This window comes from Poecilia formosa, unplaced genomic scaffold (genome assembly GCF_000485575.1).
Source record: "Poecilia formosa unplaced genomic scaffold, Poecilia_formosa-5.1.2 Scaffold108, whole genome shotgun sequence".
In the NCBI taxonomy this organism is placed as follows: Eukaryota; Metazoa; Chordata; class Actinopteri; order Cyprinodontiformes; family Poeciliidae; genus Poecilia; species Poecilia formosa.
Window position 1 is genome coordinate 90,276 of NW_006800047.1, and position 13,905 is coordinate 104,180.

General features: G+C 40.9%; 1 protein-coding gene across 2 annotated transcripts in view; it reads right to left on the bottom strand.

Annotated features, from left to right (window-relative positions):
• LOC103143340 (rho GTPase-activating protein 29-like) overlaps positions 1-13,905 on the bottom strand; it is a 35,061-nt gene that overhangs the window by 2,526 nt on the left and 18,630 nt on the right. Inside the window, exons 1-17 of one of the 2 annotated variants that reach the window (XM_007559825.2) lie at positions 12,917-13,206; positions 11,887-11,983; positions 10,610-10,682; positions 10,132-10,192; positions 9,530-9,676; positions 7,845-7,909; positions 7,637-7,747; positions 7,447-7,527; positions 6,403-6,594; positions 6,176-6,313; positions 5,903-6,093; positions 4,248-4,417; positions 3,243-3,371; positions 1,744-1,842; positions 1,435-1,598; positions 417-605; positions 90-227 (exon numbers count right to left, since the gene is read on the bottom strand). In XM_007559825.2, coding sequence (XP_007559887.1) covers positions 90-227; positions 417-605; positions 1,435-1,598; positions 1,744-1,842; positions 3,243-3,371; positions 4,248-4,417; positions 5,903-6,093; positions 6,176-6,313; positions 6,403-6,594; positions 7,447-7,527; positions 7,637-7,747; positions 7,845-7,909; positions 9,530-9,676; positions 10,132-10,192; positions 10,610-10,666 — 1,932 coding nt within the window. In that variant the 5' untranslated portion in view covers positions 10,667-10,682; positions 11,887-11,983; positions 12,917-13,206. Of the gene's footprint in view, positions 1-89; positions 228-416; positions 606-1,434; positions 1,599-1,743; positions 1,843-3,242; positions 3,372-4,247; positions 4,418-5,902; positions 6,094-6,175; positions 6,314-6,402; positions 6,595-7,446; positions 7,528-7,636; positions 7,748-7,844; positions 7,910-9,529; positions 9,677-10,131; positions 10,193-10,609; positions 10,683-11,886; positions 11,984-12,916; positions 13,207-13,905 lie in introns of those variants that run through there. The other variant, XM_007559824.2, reaches the window with a different exon arrangement.

A 13,905-nucleotide genomic window follows, 5' to 3' on the forward strand; every position in this document is an offset into this window, starting at 1 on the left:
AAGTGCAAAAGAAGCACCAAACTTAATAAGAAAGTCCTGTTTTTTGGGTTTTTTAATTAGGACTCAAACACTAAGAGAAAGCAGCCTACCTGTCTCAAGTACAACTTGAGCACGTTGCTAATGTCGTGGGGGTAGAGCTCAGACAGCTCCACCAGGTCTTTGCCGTTCTCAAACGCCTGGCACAGCTTCTCCACCCGGGACTTGGCACCGTTCACGCGGTAGATCCCCTTCAGAGCACAAAAGAAAAAAAAAAAAGCTTTCAGCACAGGAAACTGCGGTGGCCTTTTCCGACTCACAAAGGAGAAACCGGGGCCACCGACTCTAAAAGGCCACGCAACCTGAAAACTGTTTGGTTAACTTTTAAATCGAGGCGTGTCACGGCTTTGTAGGCAGGCTTTACAGTGGAATAACAATACCTTGATGTTGAGCGCCCTGTTCTCGATTTCAGATGTGCATTTCCGGATGATGAAGGGAATGCCGTCGGGAGTGTTCTTGGCCGCTAGCGTGAAGTCGATGCCGAACAGGTGAAGCCTCCCCTGGAGCTTCTTATGGCCACACTGGATGGCCAGCGTTTCCAGGCACTTCTTGTGGCAGGCCAATGAACACTGCAAACACAGCAACGGGCAATTTAAGCAAAACAGAATAAAACAAAACAACTCAAAAGCAGACCGCAGATTAAAAAAAATAATAATAAAAAATGGTAGGCCAAGCACATTTCAATACAAAGACACACTAAAGTGCCAAAAGAAACATTCTTCTAGTGAAAAGGGAATACAGAACAGGAAGTGCGTAAATCTGCAGACACAAATAGAACTCCGAGAAATATTTCCTGGGAACTTCAGATTACGCCAAGACGTCCTTGCGACCAGCAGTATGGGACTCCCAACATGCTACTTATGCCAGCTTCCTGTCAATATGTCAACCGGCATTACATAATCTATCTTTTTCCAGTGACTCCTTTATTTGCCTTCCTCAGTGTATCTAATAAATATGGACAGAAACTTGATCTAAAGTCAACAGAAGAGGGAGGCTGCACAGGGATGATGGAGAGGACTCTTCAGAAGACAAACAAAGCCTCTTCAGTTTCCTCCTGTCTGATCCCCCCTTAGTTTGGTCTCCGAGGAGAGAATGTGACCATTTTCAACATTTTTTCTTTTATTTCCTCTCATTCAATGGTTTTGATTAAGGGGGGTAGAAGTGGCGTTTTTCCTTTTTTTTTTTTCCCTTCAGTTTTTGTTTCAAATTTTTGCTCCCGTGGGTGATAAAGAAGCTGTTGTGTGACTTTGGCAGGCTTTTTCTTGACGTTTGAATGCAGTGAGCTGGAGTTACTAAAAAGGTCTGAACACTAAAGGTTTTGGCCTGGATCGGGTTTCTTGTTCTGTTCATTAAAGAAAAAAAAAAAGAATCAAATAAAGCAAGGAATGCGAGTTTTACCTCCTCACACTCGGCTCCGTGAAACACCACCAGGCTGTCGCATTCTCTGCATTTGGAGGGCGCGCGGAGCTTCCTTAGCTTGTGGGTCTGAGCTGCTTTGGACATCTGGGTGTTTCTGAACGGCCCCGGGGAGCTGGCCGTCTCTATCATCATCTCACTTAAACCTGCCAATGAGAAGGGGAAAGTAAGCTTTAAACGTGATCGTAGAGAGGAACAGATTAGGGGAAAAATAAAAATAAAATAAATCACACAGCAAGGGTAAAATAACTCCAAATGACCAGGAAGTAGAAAAGTTCTGGTTCGACTCACCGTTATCCAGTGGTGAGGGAGGCTCTCGATCGTCCAGGTCATCAGCAGATGACATGGTTCCCGTAGAGGGAGTTCTTGGCAACCTTCTCTTGAAATCCCCTGAACAACAAGGCAGAACACGCATCATCTTATCCGTTCCTGCTGCACAGGGTGAAACATCCTATGGAAGAGCTGATGATTTAATGCAGCATGTGAAAAGGTGTCAGATTCCTAAACGTGGCAGCTGATTGTTAGTGATTGCCATCCACAGCGGCTGATTAATGGTCACCTGTAGGATTGTTTTATTAACGCTGCTTGGCTTCTGAAGAACCTGATGAGGGGGCTAATCGGAGATAAATTCGCACATTGTTCACACTTTCACGATGGTCAATGGGGCGGCACAAATCCTCAATCTGTAACCAGCGATAATGCAAACGGTGGACCAACTTCCACCAATCAGGAGAGGTTATTTCTCCCCAAACAGTTTATTTTTATTTTAAATGACAAAGAGTGCATAGAAAAAAATAAATAAATAAAGGATCATGATTTTTTTTATTCATGTTTTCTGAGTAAAACTTTTCACTGCAACTACAGTTGCAAGACTTTTAGGGTTTGTGTCCACCAGCTTTGGGCATCTAGAGATTGCACTGTGAACATAGACTTTTAAACGTTACGGCAAATTCTCAACTGGATTTAGGTCTTGACTTTGACTAGGCCTGTTCATTGTTGATTCAGTTTCAGTTTACCTCCACATGCAGGATTTTGCATGCAGGTCAAAAACAATCCCAATCTGACCCAACTCCGCTTGTTGTGGTCTTCATGATACCGTTTGTTCACCCATGTTCTCCAACAACATGCTGACATATTACACGCATATGTTAAGATTTTTTTGTTTGTTTTTATAATCGAAGGATTTTTTTTGTTGTTTATTTTGGAGATAAGCAACATCAAAATTTGTGTTTCAAGAAAAACTGAAAGTTATCATTTCTCAATTATTCCCTCTTTTGTGTTGCTCTGACACATAAACCCCAACAAGGCACGTTGAAGTTTGTGATGTAAACGTGACAAAAAGTGACACGATGCACCAGTACACCTCAAGTACAGTGGCATAGCAACATGGAAAACATAAACCCCATTCAACACACGTTTTTATGTTGGTACGCATTGTATTAGAGTTGCATAACATTCACAGTGTGCGGTTGCTAAGCCTCCTGGTTGTGAGAGAACATGCCAGCGACGTTGGGTGAACATCAAGATCACTCAAACAAAAATGTCAGACGCCCCGGGGCAATTAAAAAAACCCACTATATCTTCTGTTTCTAGCTGCCATCTCAGCACACCTTCACGTTCTTTGGCAAACTTTCTATAAAGCCTTTCAAAATAATAAACGGTGATTTATTGCCTCAGTCGCTCAGTGTGATATCAAGTTATTTAAATATAAAATCAGGGTGTAACATGCATGTTGTGAGTTCAGACAACACTGGGTGGGGAAGGAGTGAAGAGGTGCAAGTCTAATATACCTGGACTTGCAGTGGGCGAGTCCATGGAGCGCGATTCACTGCTCCCTCCGGCGCTTTCCGAGTCACTGCACATCCCACCGCCCTGATTGGCTGAACCCCAGGGGCGGAAGGGACCCTGAATTCGAAGTGCTGTGAAAGAAAGGGGAATCCAAACATGAGTAAAAAAAACGTTTGCACCCATCTACCTTCATAAACGCTCTCCAATGCCAACATTTGCAACAAATGAAGTGGAATTTCTCAATATTTATAGTAAACGTTGGGAGTTCATTAATCACTGATACTCATATCTGTAAAGGTCGTCCTGTACTTTCTGCCACTGAAAGAACAGCTCTGATTCAGAATGTCATCATAAGATCTATGAGGGTTATTTATTACATATAAGACTTTTTAAGACCTTTTAAAGGCCATTATGGATAACATTTAAGACCTATATTGTGATAAGGATGTACAAAAGAAAAGCAAGGAGCCAAAACTAAAATTTCTGGGGCCTTTTGAGGCTCTTGGCAACAACTTTCTGCTTCTCATATGCCTGTGGCTCTCTAGCTGGCTGCTAATGGCTTGTTTGTTTGCTTGTTAGCTAGCAAGAAAGCATTAGCAGCCTGTTACTGATAGTCTCAACTGCCTTCAATCACAGAACTCATTGAGTGAAGATGTCAACACAAGTCAACGCAAACTTTTGACTGATAGAAAAATTCCATCAGAAAAATAAATGCATACAATCTGAGATTAAAGTCTCCATGACAAAATTTAATACCTGTGATTAGTATATTTAAAGCCAACTTGCATTTTAAAGTAGATGGACTGAAAAGAAGATCACAAGCTTGTAATTTAAGCAGAATGGGTTTATATAGAAAGGAAAAACTCCTTCTTGCCAGTAGTATGGTAATTAATAAGGAAAGGTTTCATACACAAAAAATAAAAATCCTAAGTTCTGGCCCAAATTGCACAGTTTCCCTCCATTTGTTTTCCTATAAATGTCTAATTAACCCACTGAGGCGAATCTACCTTGTATATCGGTGCCACCATTGGAGCGTCTCTCTGCGATCTTGGCGTGGTGGGAGTTGCTGTGACCGTCCACGTCTTCTCCACCCACCACGTCGGAGGTGACGGATGTCTGCGACAGGTTGCTGTGGGAGGAGTGGCTCCCACTCAGTGAGCGCTTGTTTGAAGGCAACCTGAAGACACAAAAAAACACGGAAGCAAATGAGACAAAACTCAGGACTGAGACGCTGAATTATAATTAGATTAATAAATACGGGCATTAAGCTCCTAATTATGCTAGTAAATTCCATCAGCGGTGACAGGATCCCTGACTAATCCTGATATCATGAGATCAGGACACCAAACACAAATAAACTACTGCATAATGATGACTAACTGACTCCTGCACATCAACAAACGATGCTCTCCATTGTTAACCAAAAGTGTCCCACAATTCATCACTAAGTAGGTCAGCGCTCGCTCTATATTTAAGCTTTTGGGGAGCAGTGTTGTGGGTGAATGCGAGCGTGGGTGTGTGTATGTGCCAAAGTTTCATTTCCTCTCTCCCAAGCTGAACTCTTTTGATCAGAGGGATCAGAGTCGGGGGGGGCTGGGAGAAAACTAAGTGAGAACAAAAGCGATCTCTTATTCCCATCCGTCTGGTATGTGCATGGGTGTGTGTGAGAGATCACAAACCTATGTCAACAATACCCTTTCTGATTTTTTTTTTTTTGGTAGTTTTTCCCCCTAAAAACACTTCAGAGAGATGACCAACGTCAATTACCCAAATTAGCGGGACAGCTAATCTTAGCAAAGTGGGAGCTGAAAATGATAGAAGTTGAGGTGAACTGACGGGAAGCTGCTTTGACCGCTGACCGCAATCGTTTCCACAGGAAGCAGCCCGCCGCCCCAATCGCATTACTCTTTCCAAAACAATCTCCATGAGGTCCGGCGTATATTTATCACAGAGGGTGTGAAAACACGCCCAGCTGATGGGACCAAAATTACATCCCGAAATTCGTAGGACTCGCTTGTTTTTTAATCAAAAGAATTGTGAACATTGTGGGGAGACAATTAACTTCTATCCAGTAACGTCTGCATAGTGGAGTGTAGCTGCTGGAGCCCTGTGTGGGAGTCTTTGAAGGATGAAACAATTAATCAGATAAATCGCCATGAATCAATTATTGAAATAATAAGTCAACTAATTTCATAATCGATTAATCGCTAACTAGAGTGTAAAAATGAATTATTTTACAAAAAATATGTAGATTTTTCATTTAAGACCAAACAAAAAACTTTTAAACATGATCTACACAAAATTCAAGTGGCATACTTTTTTCAAAAACAGCATCTTTTGTTATCCATTTATTAAACAGTTGTAGAAAGAGCTGAGCATGTTGATGCAGATGCATCCTATTCTACAAATGATCAAATATAGGAATCCTGTATGTTACTGCATGTATGCAATAAAATGTTCTTATTATATTATATTCTCATTTTAAAAACTAACTGAATAATTTATTTTCATCTCTTAATGTATTTCTATTATTGTACAAAAAAAGGTTTGAATAATAATAAAAAATGTACCAATTTTTTTATCCGATTAATCGATAACTAAAACAACATTGTGCAGCAGCCCTGTTGGAAGCCATAATCTGTCTGATATTCATGCATCTCACCAGGCGTTGGGGGTGACGGGCGAATCCAGCGAGTGCGACTCCAGACGGGGCCCGTTGGTCGGCAGGCTCCGGACGAACTCGATGTAACGCTGGCCCGGCTCGTACTGCTTGGCGTTCTCACACAGGCTCTGGTGGTTGACGGGTAAAGACACAACCTGGGCCTGCTGCAGCTGGAACCAGTTGACGGTCACCTGCAACGGTGAAATCGTGCGCTGCTTGGTCTCTCCGTTTCCATCTACGCCTCATGTGTGAACATTACAGACGTGAACTTACGGCCTTGAGGGTGAGGTCGCACTGGGAGACCATTTCTCTGATCTGAGTGATGATCTCGCTCTTGGTGTTGGCCAGGTCCACTCTCTTCACGCTCACGTCGATCTGGCAAGTTTTGCAGTGCTCCCTGGCCTCCTCGGCCTGAAAAAGTGAGGATCCAAAACAACTTAAACATGAGGGACACTCGGAAGGAAGAAAATAAATAAAAAAAACTGGAGGATGCGCTCTACCTTCTGCAGGGCCTCCTCCTCCAGCCTGCGCCTCTTTTCCAGCTGTTTGGCTGCAGCTGTGCCTCCTCCTCCTCCTCCTCCTGCAGTCTGCTCCTCCTCCAGGCGGCTGGTGCTCACCTTGGCTTTCTCGTACTCTTCCTGCCGCTGGGCCTGCAGCAGCCGGGCTTTCCTCAGAGCGCTGTCTGCCTCTTGCTGGAGACAAAAACAGAAAAAAAAGAGGTAATTAACGGGCAGAAACATTACTGAGAAATTACTACAATAAACATCAAAGATGCAAATCTTCCAGTGTCTACCGGTCTGATTTTTAATTCAGAATTGAGTTTTTCTATTTTAATGGTTTACTGTTTAAAATTATTTGACTGACAAGAGGAAAAGACTGGAAAGGAATATAACGTTTAATTAAAAAATTGAATCCCATCAGTTCATATTTAGACAAAATTGGGGTTTGTGTATCAAATTCGGTAACTCTAATTACCAGTATTAGGTTAGCTTAGCTGCTTGGGTTGTTCTGAAATATAAATATATAAAAAAATCTATTGAAAATGTATGAGGTGGGCGAATGGCAAAGATGCATTTTAAAAGTTTATTTATTTTTTTATTTTTTTTTTAAATTTGAATCTCTTCAGAATTCGCAGCATGAGGAATTGTGATTCTCTATAGAATCAATTTAAATAAGCAAGCACTCATTTTACATCTGATGATTTTAGTTTGACCACTGTTTGACTATTTTGCAGTAGTAAATACATTTTTTTTATATAGTTTATTTATTTGGACTCATTCATAGATTTATTTATGGATTAAGATGTGTGTGCTTATTACTTTATTTATTTTACATTTAGTTATATTTAAATTACTTACAATGTCACGCTTATTTCTATATATTTTATAAATTGTACATTGCTTAAGGTCATATTTGTATTTACTAGTATTTAACAGTTTGGATGGAGTAGCTCGTCAACAAATAAATAATTTCCCCTTAAGGATCACTAAAGTACGTTCTTTTCTATTCTAAATTAACGTTGCTAAGCAGAACTGACCACTCACCATTTTCTTTTGCTCTCTCTGCCACTGCTCTTTGACCTCTCTTCGTAGTTTGTCCAGCTCATTCTTTCTACCCAGGAGAGGCTGAAAACACAGACACACCGTCTTTAAGATCTCGTTTCAATCCTACTTAAAAAAAAATAAAAAAATAAAAAAAATAAAAAATGAAGCGGCAGTTGGTTTCATGGCTTACCTGCACAAATTTGTTGCTTTGGAGTATTGCTGCGGTTTGAAGTACCAGCTGGCTGTATTCGATGTCGTTTTTGAAAGCGGCCATGTACGTCTCACGGAACGGCATGAACTCCTTAGAGGTGGGAGGGGAAAAATTCCTGAACGTCAGCGCTTGCAATTAGTCTGATACAGGAATGAGCTGTGGCATTTTTTTCCCTCCTTTTCCTCACCTGCTGACTTGCGAGAGTCTTGGCGGTTTCGGCCATCTTGGCGTAACTTTTGGCACACTCGACATCTGCAAGTAAAAGGAGAACATTTCCAGCTCGTTTCTGAACGCCGCTTTTGTTATTGTGCTGATCGATGGTACTTTACGGTCTGTCCTGTACAGTGCGAATGTGAGCTTTGTGCGTTCAGCTGAAAGCATTCATTAACTCGTCAAACAAACAAAAGATCTCACACTACAAACTCAAACCCTGAGTTAGGTAATATCGTCAAACAAACCCTCAGTAAAGCCCCTCATTCAGAATCTCTTTAAATCTTTTTGTTTGGACATAAAACCAGTAATAAAGCTGAGCAAACAGTGGTGACTATAGCAAAATCTCGGAACTGGAGTTCAGTTAGCACTAAAGGAAAAAACAAACGAAAACACAACAATGCTGAGAATATAATTAAGCAAACACTGAACCAACAATGAAGCGTTTTCTGACAGATTTTGAATTTCCTCTGATTTCATTTAAAAGTGAAGTTTATTTGAGCATTTCAGCAACAAGACAGTTTAAAGTGCTTCATACCATAAAAACATTAACATTTTATTTATATATATATATATATATATATATATATATATATATATATAAAACATTATGAAACAAGTAGTAAACATTACATATGTCAAATGCCATCTTCAAAACCGTCAGGCAATTATTATGAATCAAAGGAAGCTCTAAACAGGTGGATTTTTAGTCAGTGTTTCAGCTGTTTTGTAGTTTTCAGGAAGTTTGTTCCAGATTTGTGGTGCACAGAAGCTGAATGCTGCTTCTCCATGTTTGGTTCTGGTTCAGAGCAGACCAGAACCAGAAGACCTGAGAGGTCTGGAGGGTTGATACAACAGCAGCAGATTTTAACGCACTGTGTTGCTAAGCTGTTCAGTCATTAATAAACTAGCAGAAGTATTTTAAAGTCTATTCTCTGAGCTACAGGGAGCCAGTGTAGGGACTTTAGAAACTTTACAAAAGAGCATTAGTCCTTCAACCCTGGAAATGTTTTTCAGATGATAGAAGTCCGACTTTGTTACTGTCTTTAAGTGGCTCTGAAGGTTCAGGTCCGAGTCCATCACTACACCCAGATTCCAGGCCTGATTACTAGTTTGTAGCTGTAATAAATGAAGCTGTGCGCCGACTCTAGATCGTTCCTCTTTGGGTTCAAAAGTTATATCTTCAGTTCGGTTTTTGTTTAGCTGGAGAATGTTGTGGCACATCCTTGAAATCAGAGGAAATTAGTTTGATCTGAGCATCTGTTCAGTGCATGGAGGGTTCAGGATCACCTGGTGACATCATAATGTAGAGCTGCACATCATCTGTGTAGCTATGAAGTAAAAACAGCAAACTTTGACTCTTGTTCCTGCAGTAACGATTTCAAAAAAGAGAATGGTTGCCTTCAGTGCTTACAGATGGTGTGTGGTAAGAAAATAATATGATTTCCGAGTTCGTAACCTGCCAATCACTAGTCAGGATGAGTCACTGCCCAATTTCTTTCACCAGCTGATTCCTCTGACCGTCTCAAAGTAAAAGACCAACACTTTGAGGAAAATCTCTTTAGTCCTTGCGAGAAACTGCTCTCAATGCTTTCCTGTCGTACAGTCTTGTTCACCGAAGCCTTTAGAAGCACAATTACAAATATGAGTGGTCCAACTCACCCACGCTGATCCTCTTCTCCACCCATGCCAGGAGTTCCTTGGTGTACTTAGACCATGCCTTGGCGTAGAGCAGCACAGACTCCACTCCGCTGTCCTGCCGCTGCAGCGTCTTGTCCACCTCTTCAGGCCGAACCGGCGGAGACGGCCCTGTGGTTGCGAAGGAAATCCAACAAAAAGCTTTGTAAGAGGTGGGCTCTGCCATGACCGATGGAGGCTCTACAAACCGGAACCTGCTGGATGTGCCACGTGCACGATCACAACGCCATATCCAGGAAGAGCTCAGTCTGACCTTGACTACTAGCAATATGGGCTAATACCGTCAAGGCTAACCAACACTGACAGCAGAAGTATTATGTCAGTAAGGTGATTGTTTATTACCTACTTAATCCTTCAGACAAAGCAGGCAGTGTGTAAAAAAAAAAAAAAAAAAAAAAAGTTCCACAAAATAAGAACCAGCTCCACCTAAATACTGATTTACACGTCATTTACGTGTAAGTTTTTTTTTTTTCTTGCCTCTCAATGTGAGAAGATTAGTTTTCATCCAAACCCTTTCACACAGCAGGCGCAGAGAGTACAGTAGCTGTGTGTTCAAGCCGTCTTACCTGGCGGATCATCTTTCTCAGGACCGGATCCTCCAGATTCCACAGAGAGGTTCTCAGAAGACTGAAAAACACACAAAATGGTTTTATAAAAAAAAAGAAAAGAAAAATAACAATAATACAAAGAAGGGAGGAAAGGAAGTGCTTCCTCCTTGAAAAACAGAATGCTCCAGTAACATGCATGGTACAGTCCTTATCAGAGAGACAACTTCCTCCTTAGACCACTTTTACAGTAAAACGTCCAGCAGGAAAACAACAATTTATCACCAGGGGAGGATGCTTAAGGCGACTGTGTCAGCCGACGAGGACTTGGTTCACCTTTGAACTCTGAACTCTGCTAGCTAATCTTTCATATTCGGTTTCAGTAAGCTACATCCTGCTGTGAAAACTCCGCAGGACATGAGCCATTTGTTTTTATTTTAGGTGCATTAATAGAAGGCGGCGACTTCTAACACAAGGCCACCTGTCCTACTTTCCTTACCCTGCTTCTCTTAGTCAGGGGGAGCCCCAACACTGATCCATTCTCTACATCTCCCATAAGGAAGTCAGACACTCTGGAAGAGGAAACAGAAAAATAAAAGCAAGATTAGACGAGGAAACAGACAAGAATTATAAAAAATAAAATAAAATAAGTGCATTTGTCATCTATCAATAAAGCTTATGTTCCTTTTGTTTCTGAAAGAAAAGACAGAAACTCCCAAAACTACGTTAAAAATGCAAAGTGATGTGATTATTTGTTCTATGTTAAAACGACTCAAAACTGACCAGCAGATTCTGATTAGGAATGATTCAGGTTTTTTCACCAAGGACAACAACACATAAGAAATTTTAAAAAATGTGGCGGGTTTCTCGACTGGAGTAATGGTTTGGAATCCAAGGTAAAATAACAAACACACAAAATTAATCCATTTTAAACACCATCAAGAATCATGCTGTTGTTCAGTGACTGGAAATTCTTGCCAATGGATTGGTGAATGTCTAATTTAAATTAGAAATGAACTGATCCACTTTTTTTTTCCACTTCTGATACCATTGTCCGAAGCTTAGTCTTGGCCGATACCGATCAGATATAGAAAAACGGTGCTGAATCGACTACTTTTTTACAACACAGCCATAAATGTGTTGATTTACAATTGTATTTTATAACTCTGCACCAGTACAGCACACTTAAATACACCAACTGCTTCACAAGCTCGGTCAAACATGTAAAAACAACTTTAATTTGTTCAGCCAGTGCAATTAAGAGTATATGTGAAATGTAATGTGAAAATGAACAATAAAGAAACTGAAAGTGACAAAAACAATAGGTTGACCTTCTTGGTTAAACATGTAAAAAATAAACTTCAACAAACCTTCTTTCAAATGGTTCGGAAAGAGCAATTAGAAATTCTAAATGTAAATTAAATAAAACACGTCATCGCTCAGAATACAAATCATAGAATTAGACTGAATAGATCTGCTTTTATGGATTGGCAACATTGCTAGAATTAGAAGGTTTTAATATCAAGACAGATACAGATATTCATATCAGATCTACTTTAAATTACTCGTAATCACTGCAGGTATGAGTTGAAGCAATTTGACAGGCTAATAAGTCAGGTGCAAACGCACCAAAAGTGCATAAATAAGTGGTAAAAAGACAAAATTACTTGAATCTGTTAAAAAAAACAACAACAAAAAAACAAAAAACAAAAGAACAATAACCTTGTTACAATAACTGTTTCTACAATGGTTGCCCAACACCGACATCTTACTTACACATTGCCAAAGGTGAACGCCAAAGTGTCGATAGCGGTGTAGATCTCCCCAAAAAGCTTCTGCTTGTTCTCCTCGTTCACCTCATTGAAGTTCACTCCTGGTAACATGTAATAAAGACAGACTGAGTCAGGTTTTGGCAGGATACTGAACTGATGAATGCTGTGTGCCTCCTTTGTTCAGAGGCATCAGCTCCGTGGTATGATTCATCGTCATCCTGTTGGTGATGTCAAACATGGCGCTAATGAAACGTTCTGGAGTCACGGTGTACTCCTCAAGAACCTGAAGTTCCTGGCAATCTGTTTACGTGCTGAGATTTGAAAAATCCGAAAATCACCCAGTACCCTCCCCTCTGGAAGCGTCCAAAAACAACTTTGGCAGTCTGTAGAGATAAGCAGGGGACTGCAAGTGTGTATATTTTGCTGTAATCTGGCCAAGCAGTAGTTTCCTGCTGCGAGTCTAAACACGGTGATGACTGAGGACAGAATGAAGGTGGGGGAGGGAAAGCGGCGCAAATACAGCTGTAATCAGTCTCCACAATAAACTTCCTGTTCTGACTTAGAAGAAAGAAAATAACCCCCCCAAAAAAGATGGTCGAAAAGCAGAGAAAACGTGCAACAATAAATCAGTGATGTCACGGAGCGCGCGCTCTCTGCTGCCTCCGTCGTTTCCTCGGTCCTTCCCTTCCACTGGAACAATGAAGATTTCTAGAGTTCAAAGGCCGAGAAAGGAGAAAGCTTTCTGGAAATGCAACCTTATTGTCGATGAACAGAGACATTCTTATTTTTGATTTTTAGTTTTCTGGTTTGCTTGTTTTATTGGAATGTAAAACGAGGGAAAAATACCTTCAATAGTTTTGTCATCTATTGGGGAGGCCAACAAAAATGGTTAACGATTTCCTTCATGTCTGATCAAACTAATGTAACACGCCCTGTAAAGATTTCCAAATGAGACGAAGCATTCTCCGTTGTATGTCCCGATTCTTTGTAGAAACTTCTTAAATTAAAAGTAAAAAAAAAAAAACACGACCCACCTTAACAGGATTTTCCAGGCCTCGTTCTAACCGTAATAAGCCTCATTGATTCCAGCAACAAGTCCTATATGTAAACGCTTCAGAACCACCTTAAATATCCCACATTTCCAAATCTTTTAAGGAACGTGAAGATGACAACAAAAACAGATCCATTGAGGAAAAAAAAAAGAAAAAGATGGTATTGTCTTTGAGTAGGCCACAGGTGACGGTGGAGGCAGCAATGACTTCAACAGGTTCCGTTGTCCTTGGGAAGCTTCTTGGCAATCCTGGAGCAGCTACTGTGGCCACCTCCAATGAAAAGGACACAACTCCTGGGTCGCTGAATGTCCTCCTCTCCTGTCCCACCCCTAACCTCCCCCCCACTCAACAGGACATCCTGAGGCTTGCTGGAATACAATGCCACTACTTGCTCAGGCCCCAACCAACGGTCCAAATGTGGAAGTTACATCATCTGGGAAAAATGGTATTGTTTGCATGGAAAACGCACAACACCGTCGAAGCAACTCGTCAGCAGCAAAGACCTGTCCGACATTCGGCGACCGGAGACCGCTTTGGGATCCCGCAGAACTTAAAAGCAAGCCGAGGTAGAGCAGTAAACGACTTCATTCCAAGAATCATGGGAGGAATTCTGTACTTCATCTTATGTTGAGTCAAAATTACTTTCTTAGAAAGTTGAAACTGAATAAAATTTGATACAACTTCATCATATCTTTCTTTTTTTTTTACCCCCCCCGCATCTTTCCTTATTTTTTTCAAACTGAAAAGCTTTGAGATTTGGTTCTAAAATGTATTGACATGTGGACAGTTAGTAGCACATCATTACTAAGAGGACAGCAGGGTGGGGCTTGGAGGGTCAGGAAGTGAGCAATTCTGACCACCTAGTGGCAGAAGATCCCCAGAATTAGTCACTAAAAGCTTTAATGTGTACATTGCACGCAGATTATTGTGGAAACTTGTTTAGGAGTTTGTTCTGGTGTGTTGTTAATCAG